The sequence below is a fragment of the Gallinula chloropus genome (assembly GCF_964237585.1).
Source record: "Gallinula chloropus genome assembly, chromosome: 7".
Classification (NCBI taxonomy): Eukaryota; Metazoa; Chordata; class Aves; order Gruiformes; family Rallidae; genus Gallinula; species Gallinula chloropus.
Window position 1 is genome coordinate 21,161,741 of NC_140092.1, and position 19,262 is coordinate 21,181,002.

Sequence of the window (19,262 nt, forward strand, 5' to 3'; positions counted from 1 at the left end):
AGGGGAGGCCCGTTTTGGCTGGGGTTTCAGATGAGAACAGAGGAATGCTTCATTTCGGGATGGTGGGGTCAGTAGGGGACTACACTGCAGCTTCTACGTCTCCACAGCCTGCCACTCTCAGCTGTCTTCTTGTTGTCTTTCTTCTCTTTCCTCAGACAGCTCCTGACACTCTGGCTCCTGCTCCTTCTCAGGTTTTTGTTTGGGGACTTTTGTTTTTCCTGTTTCCCCACTCCCCCCCTGTCATTCTGCTGCTCCCTCCCACCCTCTCCCTGCAGAAGCCATACACACCTCCTGCAGCTGGTCCTGGCTTTCACAACACAACCGCTTCCAGCTCTCAGGAGATGGTGCACGCACACCTCTTGCAGGAGCGCAGATGTAGCATTTTGGGAGCTTGGTGCAAACCGTACGTAACTACTCAAAGGTTTAAACACTGGTGTAATTCAGATGGTGGGTGTAGCCTGAGAAAAGGCCATGTCTAATCCAAATGCCTCCAGGTACCTGAATTAAAGCTCCGCTTCAAAAACAAGGTGGCACTTCAGCGCTCCACTACACCTCAGTGCTCTTTTACTATAGGCAAATTTATTTAGTTACTTAAGTTTTTGTCTGATGAAAAATTTTCACTGAAATATAAAGAAGGAAAACTCTAGGGATGAGTTGTTTTTTTTCCTACAGCAAGTACCTGCCTAACAGGGAAAGCTCAGCCAGAACGAGACAGACAAGGCTAATGGTGGGAAGTGCTAAGCAAGCCCTGCGACTGCCTTAGCTACAGAATACCCAACAGAGGCAGCCCCGCTGCTGGGACTCTCCTATTGCTCATGCATAACCCTGGCTCAGGAGGAGACCAGACTTTGCAAACCAAATTAGACTGGAAGAGGTTGTCCCCATGACAATTAATACCATCTAGAGCTGATTCAGTGTAGATCAGAAGGTGTCCCAAGCACAGCACTTCTCGGTACGTAAACAGGCGAACTCTACTCTGTAATTACTGTCCTCTCTAAGGCAGAGTGTGGGAGCAGACTGAGCTACAAAAGACCTTTAAAATCATTGATGCTGCAAGTTATGATGCTCTGAAAAACTGGGTGGGAACAAGTGCGTGGTCTGCTTGCTTCTTGATCAGAGTATTTGGCCAACTGGCATGTTGTCTTCCCAGACTCTGAGCTTCAAAAGCATCTGCTTAGAAAATGCCTAAGTACCTGAAGATTCCTTCCCAAGGCAAATTGTGGTTTCTGCCACTGCTTTGAACATACTCTTTCTGGCTCATCGTATTCTCCTGGTGCAAAGGAGGAGAGGTTTTGCTGCTTGGAGAGCTTGGGTGTGCCCTTTTTCTCACCACCGCCTCTGGTCCTCCGGAAGCAGAAGAGAGTCCACCTGGTGATGGACACGGGCTGTTCCATCACCTTTCCAGGGACAGAAGTGAGGCTGATTGAGAGCTGCATTTCGGTCACGAGCAGGCAGAGGCGTTCAGGCTCAGGCCAGACACCCCTGGGATTTAGCTGGGCTTTTGCAATGGGAAAGCAATTTCCAGTGTGGAAATGCGGATTGCCTTGCACAAGGGACATACCGAAAGCTTATTAGTTAATGACTGTAAATAGCCTGCACTGCCTTGCTCCACATACGCTAAAGTGGGACAAGACTAATTAAGCAAGTAAACTTACTCCTTATTTTTAAGTGATAAAGTAATTTGCTTATGGCTGTTACACAACCAACTTCCAAATAAATCCGACCAAGCCCCTACCCGATTAAGGTGCAAACCCAGCAGCGCAGGACATGCCCTTCACAGTACAGACTGTAACGTTTCCTTTGGTTTAAGCCATGAATCAGATGCCCCAGAAGCTGCATTTCACACTGCACATGCATCTGTGACTGAGTCACAGAGGTGTTGGTTTACATAGGTTTGGTACAGGTGACAGAGATGTAAGACAGACCCCGGTAGTAGGATCGTGCTCTGTGCTGAACCTCCGCGCTCCACTGACGCTCTTCTGCGTGTCCTGGGCATCACCAGTCCCCTTGTGGCGAATGGGCAGGCTCTAGTTGGGACACACCATGTGATGGTGTCTCTGCGGACGCCAAGGAGACAGCAAACGCTTCCCTGCAATTCCCAGCTCACCGGGAGTATGAGCAGCACCTCTTTCCCTGGCTGCCAAGGGAAGATGAGCAGCGAAACACCACACAGTCCAGTCCCTGAGCTCGCTCTCCAGGGGCTGCTCCTTGTGTGTTACACACCATGAGAATGGGCATGGGAAACATGTCGCAGCGATGCAGCCAGTGACACAGACACAAATGCTGCCTTCTATGTTATCTGCTCCCTGGGATATATCAGGCTGCTTGTTCTCCTCTCCGGTGCTAAAGGACCTTTCATTTCTTAATTTATTTGAATTCTGGCCAATGGTGGGGTCTGACTTGGCTTCACCTCCCCTACATCCCAAAACCCTACCAAACTCCCAAAGACAGCCCAAGCACTGCTGGTAGTTGGCTCCTTCCCATTATAGTAACAGTTCTAACTGCCAGTTTAAGAAAACCAGCAGCTCTTCACACACTGTTAAAATCAGTGGGTCTGGAAGCAAATGCCCTTTTTGCCATAGGATACAACCTGCATGCTGACTTCCACTGAGGCACGAAGTCAGCACATGTGCGCTGCACTGAAAGTAAGTTGTTCTTAAGATTATTTATGGTATTAGTATTTATTATTTTTTTTTGATACAACAGAAAAATCTGTATTAGAAAATAATATATCTAAACAGGCCAAGTAAGTTCTGTAAATCTTTGTGTAAGTGTGAAGACATCTTTTGGCTCAGATCTCATTTTTGGTACTTCCCTAAGAACTTGTTTCTGTGATTAGATATGACACTTAGTTATTTTACAACAGGGCAGCTTAGCCTTTACCCTCATACAGGACCAGAACGCTACCAATTCATCCTAAGTGCGTAGGAAAGAAGAACAGACCAGCACTGTCCCAGGTGGCTGCCTGATACCTAGTTCTTTTTCACGCTTGGAAGGTGCCATTTTAAATTAAGTGTGCTTTAGGAGTGTTTTAATTTAAAAAAAACCCCTCCAACCAAACAACAAAAGATCAAAAACCCACAAACGAACAACAAACCAAGCCAAGGATACCATAAAGACTGGAGAGATCTAGAGCTAACTGCTGAACTCATTTGGTAAAGTGGCTGAAATCAAACCAGACGTACGTTAGTATTCATTTCTCGCCAGCAGAACTGCAAGCAAGTCCAGTGTGAGATAGGGCCCTCCAGTGTTAGAAGCTCACTGATGTTTCTATATAGCCATCAGATTTCTGAGGAAAGGATTTAGGCTGAGGAATCTTTTTCCAGAAGTATTTTTTTCTTGGAGGACCTTCAGTGCAGACAAGCAGGTTCCAGCCTGGGAGAGGGACTACCAGGGACTGCAGGGGTCTGGGCACTCCCGCAGGTAAGTCTCTGTGTGGCCGCTGTACACCTCCATCAGCGTGGTGCACACAGTCAGCTGGCCGGAGGGAGGAGGGGAAAGAAAGAAAGAGAAAGTCTCATTACGGTAATTAGTGAAAAACTGGCTCTGACACTGACTGAATGGGTCAAAGAAGCATTTATCTTATTTAGTCATCAACATGCAAGTATGAACAGCTCGTGGCCTCAGCCAAAATGCTGCCATACTGAACACAGTAACCAAACTTCTCATTCAAACACTCTTCTCACCCCTTTAGTCTTTTTTTTCTCCCTAAACACCAGAACCTCAAGTTCAGACCAAAACATCTTCTGTTTCAGGAAGCACGTGACTGCAGTATGTGTGACCCATGGTGTATATTAACCTGCTTCATGCTCCTTATAAGGACGTGTGTCACAGCTTATTGCCAGTTAGAAGGTCCTTAAGATCTCTGTAGTGCAAATGCTGCCCGAAGGCAGAGGCAGCCATGAGGAAAGGGCTCAGGCTATGCAGAGCTTTAAAGCTGTAGGGCCTTTGGAAAACCCTGTTCCAGCAATTAGATCTTGCTGTTACACCATAACGAGGCACTTATTTCATTGCTACATGCAGGTGTTCACCTAAAACCTTGAATGTACCACTGTGACCTCCTTCTTCAATGCACAGCTGTCAGCAGTCTGCCCTCACCCCTCATTCCAAACCCTCTGCAAAGACAGAAGCATTACCTTGTTGAGGACAGGCTTTGTGGAGAGGACATCATAAATTCTTGGTAAGGAGATGTTCTGAAAGAAAATAATACATTGATGTGAATGGACATTAGCCTGTTAGTGTAAGTGCTAAGACGTGTAACTTTTACTGCTTGATGGGATAATAAGGTAAGGCTTATCAATAACATGGGATCAGATAATAAGGTACCCATACATCTGGAGATCGGAAGAACGTGGGCTGCAGAAACTCAAGCAGACCAGATCTCAGTGCAGCACAGGACACTTGTGTCAGTGTCTGCTGCCTGACAGTGCATGTCCAAATTTCACTGGTGATACAACAGCTCAGGAAACAATGAACATCTCTCTCATACTGTCTCCAGGTTTAGCCCCCTGCATATGCAGCCATGGAAAACACCTGCAGGAAACCCACCTAGATGAAGTGACAGCTGAAAACTAAATAACATCCACGTGAAGACCTGCCTGGCACTTCATTATCCAGAAGCACAGACAAACTGTCACAAAACCATCAGCTGCTTCCATCACTGCAGCTGGGCTTGCAAACACCCTGAACGCTCTGGGCTCCATCAGATCAGCACCCTAACTTGGGAGTTTCAAAACGGCATGATGAGGTATCGGCAGGATGTTTACCTCTTGCATCGTCTGGTTCAGGCATTTCATTGCGGGTCCCCTGCGATTATCCAACACCAGCGGAGGCTTCCAGCGATCGTAGTTTGTTTCCAACACATACCACGTGCCTTTCTGGATATCAAGGCTGCAAAAGAGGTATTTATATGTGTTTTGCTTCTCTAAGTATACAGTAAGTACACACACACATATATATAGCATACACTATCTACAGGCAGACTTCTTTAGGTTTGCTGTGGTATTTTTCAGTGACACTAAAGAAGCGACTTCTTGCACAGCAGAAGTCACAAGAGTCTAAGACACTATTATTGGTGGAACCTGTCCTCTTCTGGCAGGCTGAGTCAGGTGCCAGGTCAAGCATACTCACTCCCAGATATAAGCATACTCACTCCCAGATATCCAGGGCAGCTGTCCTGGAACGAGTTATCACACACCCTTCTCCAGAGTTTTTTCCACCCAGTATAAAGTAAGCTGGAGCCAGCAGTCGTGTTTTTGCCAGTCTGTCTTTGGCGTCCTGGTAACTGCAGATAACAAAGTGCTGTTGGATGACCAAACGCTACAAATGGTTCAAGTACAGGAAAAGGAGTTTCATGGACCCAGGAAAAGTTTGGGTAGTTACGTGTTGCTTCCCCTTTCATGCACATATGGGCAGACAGCATCACAGTGAAGGAATGCATTTCAGCAAAACTCCTCCACTTACTTTCCTCTGAACGTAAGGTTGATGTGAGGGGCTCTTTGCACTTTTTCTACATTTAAAACAGGAATAATGTGCTACATCTATTCCACCTAATTAGTTTACTGCATGAAAGCTGTGTTTCTATTTACTTCCTACAGTACTTGTTGGATGTGTTCTGATGCAGAATGCTGTTAGGCATTCAGATACCAATAGGTTCATTAGGAAAAAAATTTCAATTTGAGAGAACCATTTGGGGAGTTTAAAGGGATTATGTGTGATGCCTCCCCCCACCAGAGTACCAGCAAACACAGAGCTGTTTAATGCTGAGGCTTCTAGGAAGGCATCGTTATCAGCATACACCTGCAGTATTCATGGCAGTCGAAAGCAGATTAAAGCAGCAGAATGTTTGTGTGGGGGGTGACAAATACCTGGTAGCATTCTCCAATACTGTTCTTGTAAGGAAGCCCATCCACATACCATCTCTTCTACCAAGAAACCATTCAAAGATTCCTGCAAAACAGCACTGGTTACAGTAATTTGTTTTCAGAAGGTTCACTCACTGTTCTAACTTTCACAGCCTTTAACACAAACCACTTCATCTCACTCATCTGGAACCTTTTTTCCCTCCGTGAGGCCTGGGACCGGTGTATGGGAATAATGAGAATGAGCATTACTCACCCACGTAACCACCATCGAGACTGAAACGCTCGTTCATTGTCAGGGTGAACAAGTCCTGAAAAGCATCAAACAAGTCAAGCTGCATCCATCACTGGCCCACTGATACCAGTAATTAACAAGAGGCAGCGTGGCAATTCATGTGCCAGTTGAGATTCTTGCTCGCTAGACTTTGCCTCTATGCTGAGCATGTCAAGCCTGTGGACGTTTCCCCCTTGGTCCCTGCTGCATCACTCGATTACCAGTTTTCCTTCCCCTTCCTCTCAGACCTCAGAATACTATCCCAACATGGAGGTGGATTTTTAAGTCCCAGTGCTACATACACCCTGATACCTTATCACTGTCGTGTGGGCATAAAGCCCACACTGTGCTACATCCAACAAACAATTCAAACTCAAATCCCAGTCTCCTCCAACTAGGGTTTCTTTCAGAGAAAAGGGGAATTCAGCTACACAGGAGCATTTTCCAAATGGAGTATTCCCAATTTATTTGGCCAGAAAACAAAAATAAGTGGATATAACACAGGTTATGCCAGAATTGCCCTGCTATGAAAGGGCCACCTATAATAGAGGATGGTGGCAAAGCGTGTAGAAAAGGAGCAGTTGTGGTAAGCTGGAGACCCAGGTATTGTTCCATACTGGTGCTTTCTAAGATGTAGATGAACCCCAGGTTTCAGGTGCCCATTTGAGAAGTAAATTAAAAACCCCTGCAATGTAGGAGCCTTTTTCCAAGAAGGGCTTGAGCAAGAACTAAACAGCCCAAGCATGTGGTTTCACCTCTGGGATCGCTGTCCAGCAAGAAACTCCAACCACATTAGCACATTGTATTGACTCCTCTTCACACTCAGAATTCAGCACTGGTTGTTAAGAGCTGTCTGAACATCACTGTTTCATGTAGGCAACCACCTTTCATAAGGAAGAGTGCAGCATTTTTTTTCTTTTACCTTTCTTCAAAGAGCTATACTGTGTACCAGAACAATTAATTAAACACACACCCCAGGGCTGAGGGTGAAAGCAGGAACACTGACATGTTAAAGGAAAGCCTGAAGCATCATTAACAAATTGACAAGCCCCCTTCCCCATACTTACTGGTTTGACTCCAGACACCATGCCTATATATCCTGCAAAATTTGTTGACTTGAATACTGTTTTGTTGTTTCTCTGGAAGTCCAAGTTTACCACTAGAGGCTTCAGTTCCCGAGTTAGAGTCCAGGAGTTATTTTTAACATCCCACCTGCAGAAGATGGTACAGCATTTGAAACCTCCTCCCCTCAGTTGCTTAAACCTCCCTTGGCAGCATGCAGATTTTCTGTGTGTGATGTCTGCCCTCTGATCTTTCTCATGTCATCCAACACCGCTGCCAAGTGCTACTACCTGAGCAAGGGGCAGCTAGGACGTCTAAATGCACAGGCAGGCAGTGAAAAGAACCAGGTCTTGTTGGAACCAAGAGCAGATACACTGCTCAGTGTTAGGCAGCACCACCATTGCAGCTGCTTTGTTCTGTACACACATAACTTGGTTCTATTCCTGCTGGCAAAGGGAGGCTGCTACAGGTACTGCCTGGGACACCAAACCTACTGCATCCTGAAAGCATCTGCAGCTGCTTCTGCAGCAGAATGAGCTGGTTCCCTCAAATTCGTCCTTTTCAAAGGCAGAAAACAAACTATAAACTACTGGAGATTTGCTCTACATGAAGGGAAGTCCCCATCCTAGTTTGTAAAATAATTCATAACAGGCTGTAGGCAAGAGATGCTAAGGAATGTTTAGCGGACAATTAAGTTCTCTCAGGGTCTGGGAACAGCTTTGAAAGCTGCCCTAATTTTCAGGGAGCATGTTCCCAGTATTTCTGACAAGTGGGAGAAGTTCACCACAAGCCAAACCACAGGACAGGTAGAGTGGCAGTTTATAACATTTTTTTTGACAGACAGGTAAGAGTTTTAACGAAGATGGATGTTTAAATTCTGCCTGGGTGTTGAGAGTCATCTGGGTGAGTGATATTACGAAATATACTGGGGTAATAAAAGCAAACACTGAACTGCCTCATCAGGAGATATGAAATGAGAACTAAAGGAGAATCCAGTGCTGGGAAACAGAGGGCAGCGTTTGTATCCAAGTAAATGATAATGTGAGACTGGTGGAATACAAATCACTGGCCTCTGAGTAGAAATGCTGAATGACAGTAAGTGCCAGGAGAGCACAGTACAGCAAACTGGGGGATAATTTGGAAAAAAACAACCACAAAACCAAGCCCCAATCCAGTCCATGTTTCACTGCATATATTAAAATTGATGCTTCTGTCCCATCATGTAAAGAACACAATATACTGTGGCTTAGAGACTAGGGTAGATGGACCACTCTTTGCTCCTGGACAGTTTTAACTGGAGCTGAGAAAACTCTGAGTGACACAGAACAAAACTGTTTCACAGAGGTAAAACTTGGTGTAGGTTGATATAATATCAGCAAAACAATCCTTTTGTCCATTTCAGCCTTCTCACCACATGCCATGGGGAGTTACTTGTCACAGTCTATATGACATAATTCAGATTCAACATTAATTCATCATTCAGACTCAAAAAATGCACGTAGAGCTCAGGTGCAGCTATTTTTTCCTTTGGCTTTAAAAAAAGCCCAAAGAAAAAGGCACAAGTTTGGGTACTTACCCAAGAAAGAGTCCAAAATCCAAGTTTCTGGCATGGTACAGCTTCCCTATGTAACCACAAATAAACAAATAAATAAATAGTTTTTTGGAAAGAAAGAGACATAAACTTCAGCTTAGAAAACCAGGAAATGAGTAAGCAGGAAAATAACCCGGGAAAGTAACATTGTCTGGCTGCTCTTTTCATAAGCACAACACAATGGTGAGGTTCTTTGGATCAGAGAAGTGTTTTGCCGTAATTGAAATCAAGCAATCTCATAAACTGCTGTCTCTCTATCTCAGCCTCAGTTGCTTTCCACATTATCTTAATGCAATGGTAATTCTGTGAGACATTTGTAAGCCCTGTGAGAACCCCTCAGAAATTTCTGAAGCTGGAACAGGCACAGACAAGAGCTGCACAACAAAGACAGAAGATTCTCTTTCTTAAAACACACCACCCATCTTCCCTAGCACCATATGTATGCGATAGCTAGGAACTAGATGTGACGTGTATTGCACTACAATCCCCCATGGCAACCAGGTGCCTGGATGGTGTTTCTTCTCTCCCTATTAAAAAACCCTCTCCTTATCAAAAAAAAAACAAACCCACATCCCTCCCCCACTCCCAGATCCACCACACCCGCCCCCCCATTAACCAACCCCAAGCCATGGTTTTTGCAAAGGCAAGTATTTTTTTCCTTTAACCTAAGGCACCTGTAATCCCTTACTGCCTCCTCAAGGAACACCTTTTTACTATCATCACTTTTGTCTCTCCTACTAGACCTTGCCCACAGCTGACAAGGACTATGTTTGTATAATTGAAGAGGACCCTCTCCTACGTAAGAGGAAACTGTTAACACTATTCTGGGTTGCATTACCTGTTTTATCTTCTGCCACTATCGATGTACATACAGTAAAGATTTCATAAAAGATGTTAAAAATAACAATTTCCCCTAGAACAAAAGAAACAGAGTTCAATAATTTGAAACTTTTGCCACAAACAGGAAAAAAAAATAGAAAAAAGCATTCTGCAAAGTTCAGCATTCTGTAACGTTTCTCTTAAGAATTTCCACTTAAATCTCATTTGATCTTTGAAACAACCAGCTCAGTAAAGCCAAGGGCTTCCTGAAAGGCAAAGAGAAGGACCAGAATGCCTTGGCCTTCTGCCTTGCCACGCAGAAAGCTGACAGTCATTGCTACTTCCTCCTCTGGAAACTTTAAAACAAGCTATGAAATTCACTTTATTAAAGCAGCAAGCTGCTATGTGTGCCACTATTCCCATCTAAGAGCTGCTGACTAGCACCAGAGGGTCCTGCTCCTGTATAAGGGAAGCAGTGAAATCCGGTCTGTGGACCTCCTCTGTCTTGATGCTGGGAGAATTCAGTGATGACTTCTCACCTGGGACTGAAATTTTTGCAGGAGGTGCAGAAGAAAGGCGGGGTGGTGTGGCAAGGATCACAAGGGAAAGTAAACACTGCATGAAACTGAGCCCTGAGTTCTTACTATGTCAACACCAGCCACACAGCTCAATGGAAAACCAGTGAGAACCAAGGATTCCCCCAAATTTTGGTGCACAGGAGCTGAGACTTGCTCCAGTTCCCAAATCTCAGAAGCAAGAGGCTACAGTTCCACAGAGAAATCTCAGCTTGATGAAAGACTTATGTGATGTATTGCCATTCACCTCTAAAACAGTTGTCATTTTGCGTTTTCATTTTTCATTTGCAATTTATTGCTTTATCTATTAATCAATTATTTACTTGTTAAACTCACAGATGACTACAACTATGCGGCAGATTGGTACACATACTGATTTGAAACTGGATTCCTAGTTTTCCACTACATGAACTAGTGTTGGAAACCATTACCCAAAGGAATCCCAGATGAATTTGCAATCCCTTGGAGTTCTTCATTGAAAGGATAAGGAAGCGTGGCAGTCAGATGAGCCTGAAAGGCAAAGTTTTGTAGTAAATTAGTAAGTGCAAATTAAGACTATTTTGTTACTTCAGCCCCTCCTCAGTAGGTATATCCTTCTCATAGCGATTAAATTTAGTGTTTAATTTCTCTGCAACCTGTAGAACTTGAGTGTGTTTGTAGAGTACTTGGAAGAACAGTACACACTCAGGGGTAGCAACAACTCTGACTTCTCAAAATTCTGATGTGTGAGCAATGGCACTTAGCACAGTCTCTTAATTACTGCTAGCAGCAGTAAGACAGAACAGGATGAATTAGGACTCTTATGTGTTAAGAGCACAACTGGAACCGAGCTTGATGTCAGCATTTAAGGTAATCCCTTGCTCCCTACCTGTGTATGCTACCTTTATGCCAACCCCACTCAGGCACACTGTACAAGTCCAGCGTGGCCAGCGTGACCTGAGGCGGCTGTAAAGGAAGATGGGGACAGACGTGACCTTACACTGTCTCTACCACCACACTCTTTTCCCCCATCCTGGTTCTACACCAATGCCTATTTTAGCCAGAACCAAATTATTTTTTAAGATGAGGCCTGCTCAAAGCTGCCCCTGTGATCAGACATTTAGTGCAGTTTTCAAGACTGATTTTATTTTACTCTTTAAAAGGGGTTGAACACGGCAAAGAGAATTTCAGTGATGTATTTACTACAGGGATGAAGTCAGTAGTATGTATCCCTAGCACTACTAATCCAAACCTGTAAAACTCTCTGAAAAAATTAAAGAGGAGGAAGAGACACATACATTATAGGTTTCATGGTTTCAGAGTAATTCAGAGGAGGCAAGAAGACAAAATTTCAGTGTCTTCAAAACAGGATTTTGTTTTGGAAGTGGAAGAATTATCACTTGTAAAGTTCCTGGCTGCCAAATGTAGTATCATTCTAATTCTGGTCCTCAGAGAACACAGTAACAAAATAATTAAAGTGAAAATACTTACTACTTTGTTATCCACTATGTCAACAACTTTGCCACTGGGGAAGAAGGTATTTGCTATATCTTTAATATTCTGAACCACAGTCTTCAGCTAAAAAGAACAAGGGTTTTTACTGAGTAGAAGATATAGAGCGTATTTCCTAGAATACAAACAGAACTCCTTAACATGCTTTTCAAAACACATTTTGTTGAAAAACTATATATTTAAAGAAAGTGCTAAATGTAGTGTACTTGGTGAGAAAAACACCCCAAACTCCCCATTAAAGAGTCACACGTCAAGCTTTATTAACTTTCTAGATTAGCTCCAACATGTCCCTCTACCAGAGAAAACAAATTACAGGAAAAAGCCACCCTAATCCTCTGCTCCTTTGATACATTTTAACACTATGCACTCTTCTATCTTTAAAAATGTTAATGAAAAGCTCTTTACTTAAGCACTGATGATCTCAAAGCCAAAAGGTTGAATAAATTCTTATAAAAGTACATGTTTTCCATTTTGTGACAGGTGAATGGCCATAAATAACAGTTCCACTCTATGTGATCTAACTCCAAAGTACATGAGAGATAAAACCTTTCAGAATTTAAGGTGCAACCTGAAGCTTCCAACACCCACTGGTTTAAAGGAGACTTTAAAAATAAATATTACAGTGTAAGTAGAATTTGTCTGGTTTTCAGAGTTGAAAGGTCAAAGTCAGCAGGGATATGGGAAAAATCCCTGGCCTGTTTTGTGAAACTAAGCATTCCTGAACTGAATTTTCAGCAACTTCAGAAAAACTGCTGTTCTAAATAGTTTGAAATAGACTCAAGTATTAAAGAGATATTTCCACCATCTAAACATGAGTGCTGCAAACAGTATCCCTGAGAAGGGCACAGGAGGTCTTCATTGCCCCTTTTTCCTCATTTCATGCAGTGTTTTGAGAGAAGCAGGGATGTGCAGAGGAGAAGGGATGCTGCCTCAGTTTCACTTCAGTTTAGTGAGGTTACCCCTTTGGTGTACTCCTCCCCCTTCATTCTGTATTACTTCATAACCAGAGAGCTTTGAGAAATTAAAACCTGCTTTATGCCACACCAACTTTTATTCCTCTACATCCCAAACATCAGTGCCCTCAGACCTGACGCTGCTAGCTCAAGTTCTGAACAGAAAAAAGTTCTACTCAAGCAATTATTTTAGTCTAGAATCATACTAAACAAGTCAACTAGAAATATTATCCCTTTCAGAGAATTTTAGCACAGGTATTCCTTTCCAAACCTTTTTTTTTCTCCCCAAAATAAAAGGCCACAGACTTTTAGTTTTATACCTGCTAAGCTTCAAAGCAACCTCTGCATTTCATACCTCTGTCTTTTTGTCACGCATCAAGTTATCCCACCTTTTGCTGGGAGGTAAATCAAGATTTATGACATATCTGGGTACATTCCCTTTGAACCTGAAAGATAAGTACCAGTGTTCAAATTTAAAGAATGTTTTGAAAAAGATAAAATGACAAAGTAGGTGCTCCCCACCTGTAATGTTACATGTTCTGGATCTGCAGCAGGGACAAGTTACCAAAAAAGTCCTGTTCAGACTTGCAAATCACTGCTTTTCTGTCATTTGTTAGACGAGTTGAATCAGATTACTTACGTTGGTCCTGAAGGAGGGTATGTGTTACTTCTGCACTCCTCTCCATACTGTAAAGGCAGTAAAACATTACTATTTAGCTGCTTCATTAAAACACTTGATTGATCTATCAGACTTAGTTTCGAACAAAGTCTTTAGGACTAGCCAGCTAATTCAACTCATGATGATTCGATAATCAAGGAAGAGAAAGTCTTGGGACTTAGGAAAGGGTGCAGAGGAGAATACAAGAGGTAGGTGACAAACAGCAACTTCCCCCTGTTGTCTGACAGACCTTCAGGCAATTTGCCTAATGTGGTCTGGTCTGAGGCAAGCACAAGTTTATGATAAATATACAAACTCATTCTTACTCGGCATGATTCAACAAAGAGCACTTCAAAAGCGTCTTTCTTCAGACAACTGCAGAAACTTTAAATCTCAGTATGGACCAGTTTGTTCCTTTTGTTCAGTTCATAATCTCATTTTATAGCCTCACTCATAATTGTGCTTAGTGTTAGGCTTCACTGTGCAGCTGGGGCAGGGAAAGTGCACTGGACATTGGGCAAATTACTCAGCCAGAGGGATGAGCTGTACAGCATGGCTTTATCTAGCACAGGCATGTGCTGCTGAACTGGTGCTAAGTGTTGAGAGGAGCATTTCAGGAATATCACTAAAAACTAGTTGCCTGCCTTCCTGTAAAGTATGGCAAGTTACAAGTGAAAGCCCGAGACCTATATTTAGGCCTCAGTGAATGCAAGGGTGTTTTCCCATCAATCACATAAAGCATGCACATACATACATAAACATATGCATATACACGCCACAATTATAACTGCATGTTTTACCCAGTGAAATGCAAGCAAATGCCTACTAGCCACACTCGTGCTTCCAGCCAGCTGAGAGCAGACGAGATTTGGTCCCCAAGCTATCTGAGCAGAGCAGGAAGCTCCTACAAGCACAGTGTCCCCCACTGGGAAAAAGGAAAGGTCACCTGCTCATCTGGCGGCCCATACAAAGGCTCCCAATGCACAGGTGTTTGGGAGACAGAACAGAAACAAGAATACAGAGGGGCAGGGACCTTCCACCACTTCTCCCCCTCCTCACCCTCCATTTCCAATTTGGCTGAACTAATTAGATTACTAGTGTGTCCTTAAAAGGTGTTCCGCCTCCAGTAAAAACCGAGGCAAGATCTCTAGCAGCTATTGATCTGGGACAAACGAGAGAACTAAAGTCCCTGTTCTCTTTGGGCTGATCAACACTACCTGTTCTTGATGCATTTGTCTAGAAAACACAATGTCTTAACCAATGCCACAGACTTTAAACACCAGTGTAGTTTGTTACAGTGGGAAGCAGGAATTTTAAAGTGGGACTGGTTGCTCTGTGTTATCAAAGTGTTCTCTTCTTGTATGGTTTCCCTTAGCTGGGAGAAAGCATGAGGTGAATTTTGGTTTCCCTACACGCGGGATGAAGGTGTAGGACCAGCAGCTATGTCTTTCCTACACTTCACTGTGGTGCAGTCATAGCCTTTGCTTAGCTGGAACAAAGGGTCAGCAGAAGAGGCCATTTAATTTTCAAAATGAGGAAGTTTCAAGGCAAGGAGGGCAAGGCAGGCTGTCCGATGACTAATTAGGCAACAAAAGTCAGAGGCTTCACACAAAGCCAAGCAAATACTTAAAAATGTTAATGCAATTGTCTTGTGAGATTTTTCCTGTGCAGTACTAAAATCTATCAGAAAAAGTGACATTGCACAGACACCCTACTGCAATGGACACAGATATTTGGACCTTCAGCAAATATTTGCTGTCAAAATACCTTTCTTGACAAAGGAAGCCTGTGACAAAAACTTGTCAGGAAGGTAAGAAAGGTTCAGTTGCTCTGTCAGCACAGCCCACGCTTACACAGCACTGACCAAGGCAAGGGACTCTGGAGGATTTTCCATGATGTTCCAGGTGCTGAATGTCATGTCACTCCTGATGTTCTGTCCTGAGATTTTAATCTTGTATTTGAAGCTATTTTTATCTTCCCAGCCCTGTGCAGCCTAAGCCACAAAAGAGGTGGGGAAAGCAACAGCTAAATGAAGACTTAAGGGAGAGATACAGAGAAAATGTTTCCTCCTTCCATGTCAGTACTATTTTAGACTTCTACACCTGTCTAGATAGGAAGCAAGCTAAAGAAACCAATAATCCCCAAAACAACCCAGACATCTTTCAAAACTGATTGAACTGTCTGAAGAAAGGCAAGATTATTAACAGTCTCTTTAGATGATATGCAGACACATAAGCACTAATTTGAAAAGACAAACAGAAAACTAGAAGTGCTTTGGGTATTTTTTTCCACAAAATTCTAACGAGGAAATGAGCAAAACCAACTGCAAACATTTCTGGCAAGGTAAACAGAAAAGACACCTAAAGGATTTTCTTACAGCAGCAGAAAAAACACCAGGGACTTTCTATCACCAGACCAAAATAAACAGCCATGAAATTACTGCTGTGGTCAGTGAGATCCTCCTCTTTGCAGAGGCTTGACACTGCAAGAAGGACAATAAATGTTGTCTGAGAGAAGCAGGAGCAGCCTTCCAGTGTGAGAGGATTGCCTGGAGCTTCTAACATGACAAATCAGAGATGGTCTTCTAGAGAGAGTCACGAGAAACTGGCTCCAAACTGGAGGTCATCACTATAAATTTGCTTTTCAAACATGCATTGAACCCCTAGGAGGAATATAGCTCTTCTTGAATGGTGATTAAATGCTTTTTTGCTTTTCTTTCCCCTTTCCCTTTTCCCTTTCCTTTCCTTTTCCTTTCTCTCCTGTTACTAATAGGCCTCATATTTTGATTATCTGATGGGCTGTGGACTTTTGAATTTGCATGTATGTAATGATTCACATACAGATGTGTGGCAGCACAGGATCAAAGCACTAGAACACCACAGTGGAGGAGAAACAGAGCATGCTATGGGGAAAGACAGAAATAGTAAGAAAAAATGGAAGTAGCAATAGAAGTAGAATATTTATGACTATATGAAAAAATAGTTGAGCAGGACAGTAACTAAATAGCTAGCAAACTGACAAGATGAATTGCTACCTGGAAGAAAAATACCAAGTGATAACAGTTATTATGCACTGCAGTAAAGAAAATGAATGCATGGCTTAATGACTCCTGAGTATTTTAAAACCTGGCCTGATTTCATTAATATAAAGTAGGCTGAATGCAGCCTGTCCAGCCTACAGAATTCCAGCATTTTCTTTACTACTGTGAAAAGTATTTTTAAGGTGAACCACCTCTGGCATCCTCCCTTAATATTCATTAATATTTCTCATCTTCATGAGAAAAAAATAAATACAAAATGCCCTCTTTGCACTATGAAATACAGTTCCATTGTTTAAAGACGTGGCATTCAATCTCTTCCAGACAAAGTGTTTCTGTTGTATTTAGCATCTGCTGGTCTATGGGCTCTGAGGTCTAACACATTTTTCTCTCCACTCCTCTTCCCACAGGGGACGTTGCCAATGCAGCACTGTATCATGCTGCAGCAGTCCCAGTGTGAAAATATACCACATCAAGTGCAATCAAATGCAAAATCAAGCTTTGATGATAGATTTTGCTGATGGCTGGCACTTTCTCTCCCACTCCACACCCCAGGAAGCTTAAAATTCTGAAGGTGTTTTAAGCTGAAGCTGATTTACACTATAGGGAAGCTGCTCTTGGGGAGCGGGGGGAGAAGATGGGATTGGGTGCACAGAAGAGAAGAGGACTTAATTCTATGTAGTCAGGGTGCCAAGGGAACATGGGACATCCAGATGTCCACAGCCCTCCACAGCCTTTCCTGCAGTTCTGCCCTCTCCCTCAACCCATTGCCATTTTCCTGAAACCAGTATAATCTGCTTGGCTTAGAGCAAACACCAAAGAATACGTTCTCAAAATATTTAAAAACACATTGCAAAAGAATATTTGAGATCCTGAGATATTTAAAAAGCTGTCCCCTTCACAGAGGATGGGGGGGTTCTGAAGCTGACGAGACGAATGACTGCTTCGCTGCTTCAAGGAATGGAAAATCCACCAGGAAGCCAGAACAGCTGTTTACATGCCCAGAAGATGGAAGTCGGCCTGTTCCAAACAACTCCCCCCTGATTTACCAATTCCACCAGAAGTTAAATGCTTCATCTATTCAGCTAAAAACCCCAAAACTAAGCACCCTAAAAGACACCCCCACGCTCACCTGCTCCACACTTCTCCCACTGGGTGAAGCTACAGCAAAACCACTGAGGGATACCACGCGCTTTTAGCCAGCCTTTCTTAACTTTCCTTTCACAAATCGTTGCCGTGGTGTAACGTTGTGTTATTTACATTATCGGGTATATGAAACTGAAAGCAGGAATGCGCAAGGGCTAGTGAAACACACCGAGGCTTGTAACCCGCAGCCACGGCCGCGCCGGTTGCCAGAGGAGCCATTTAAAAGTTACGAAGTCCGTGAGTGAAGCGAGACGCTACTTTAAATCCACACGGGTGAATTTAAAGGCACTCTTGCCCTTCTTGCGTGGGGGAAGAGGGGTACCGGCCGAGCAGCTCCCCTCACACCCACCCGGCGGATCGGGCCGGGCCGGGCCGGATCGGATCCCACCCCGCCATTTCCCGAGGGACGGTCCGATCCGCGCCCACCCTTTTCCCCTCACGTCTCCAAACTCACCGGGTCCGGCGCCCAAACGAGCTGCGCCACGACTAACAAAGCGGCGGGCGAGAGCAGCGCCCAGCCCCAACCCGCCATCCTCCTTCCCGGCTCGGCAAGGCCCTTCCCGGTGTGGCGGCCCACATGACACCGCCCCGCCTGTCAGAGGAGGGAGGCGGCGGCAGGGCCGGGCCGGCGGCGGGTCCCTGCAGTCGCCGCCCCGGCCCTGCCACCGCCTCCCGAGCCGTGCCCTCGTCGCCCCGACCCTCTTTATTGTTTTTAATAAAGCAGAAGAATTGATTTCCAGTCATACTTCTAAAAGAGGGAAGCCCCGTACAAGAAACTCCCCTCTTTTAGGCAACGCTATAAGCAAACCCACAGCACTGGCTTTCGCTTCATAAACACTCTGATTTTTAGTTGCTGTTGTGCCCTCAGGAAAGTGTAGGCAGGTTTTTATGGTGACGGGAGATGCCAGACCAGGCACCTTAAGGAGTTTTCTCCATCTTGCCTGCTTAAAACTGGTGAGACAGGCTAATGAGAAATACAGGGTACAAGATGCATCTGGCTAAGCACACCGCCTATTATTTATTTACTGCCATATGCAAAGGCTGTATTTGTTGTAATATTGAGTAAAACCCAGCAGCAGAGTAAGGGGCATGCTCCAAACAGCTCACAATAATAATAATAATAATAATAAAAGTATCATTTTAGTGCGAGCAAACAAGCTTACAGTGACTGGCTATGTTAGCAACAGGCAGCGGGCGCACCCCAACTAAACACTAAAAACCTCCTGGGCTGGTGGTGTTTGTGTCTCATGCTTTACACAGCGCCCAAGACGTGCCACGTGCACACAGAAAAGAAGCAACAGTGTCTTTAAGATCATGACTTAATTGGCCGTGCAATTAACTTTCTTACAAAACAAACAGGGGGTGTGGGGGTGTTAGGGGAGGTGGCATTAAAAAGAAGTCTTGCCAAGGCCTTGGCACATGGTTGACTGGAAAGCTGCATGGCACTGCAGAAATTAAGCACCAGGAAAGGGTAAGAGGAGTGAGGAGTGGAAGCCTCGGGCAAAGGGAAGGCGTGCAGCAGTGCGTAGGAAGAAACGGGCTCAGGCTAAAGCTCTGTGCAATTCCAAGCGGGTGAGACCAAGGCTGGGAAGTGTTAAACACTGGGAGATACAGAACCCACCATCTGGGCAACTAGGAAATGAGGAAAATTACAGCGTAACAGGAGAAACCTCGAGATTTTCATAAAGAGGAAGCTGGGCAGTTTCTATAAGGCCCAGGCAATTTTTTTCTTTGACTGAAAAGAAATACCTGCAAGACAATTCTGTATTTACTTGCAGGAAGCTGATAATTAAGA

At 44.0% G+C, this 19,262-nt stretch overlaps 1 protein-coding gene across 1 annotated transcript; it reads right to left on the reverse strand.

Annotated features, from left to right (window-relative positions):
- Window positions 1-2,673: 2,673 nt before the first annotated feature.
- Window positions 2,674-18,022, reverse strand: ASAH1 (N-acylsphingosine amidohydrolase 1). The gene is made up of 14 exons (XM_084267000.1): window positions 17,922-18,022; window positions 13,267-13,313; window positions 12,982-13,072; window positions 11,653-11,739; window positions 10,614-10,692; window positions 9,627-9,701; window positions 8,774-8,819; window positions 7,203-7,347; window positions 6,118-6,172; window positions 5,868-5,949; window positions 5,153-5,284; window positions 4,767-4,890; window positions 4,137-4,193; window positions 2,674-3,477 (listed from the first exon to the last, which is right to left on the reverse strand). The coding sequence occupies exons 1-14, from the start codon at window positions 17,997-17,999 to the stop codon at window positions 3,388-3,390; spliced, it is 1,188 nt and encodes a 395-aa protein (XP_084123126.1). The 5' UTR covers window positions 18,000-18,022; the 3' UTR covers window positions 2,674-3,387.
- Window positions 18,023-19,262: the final 1,240 nt, after the last annotated feature.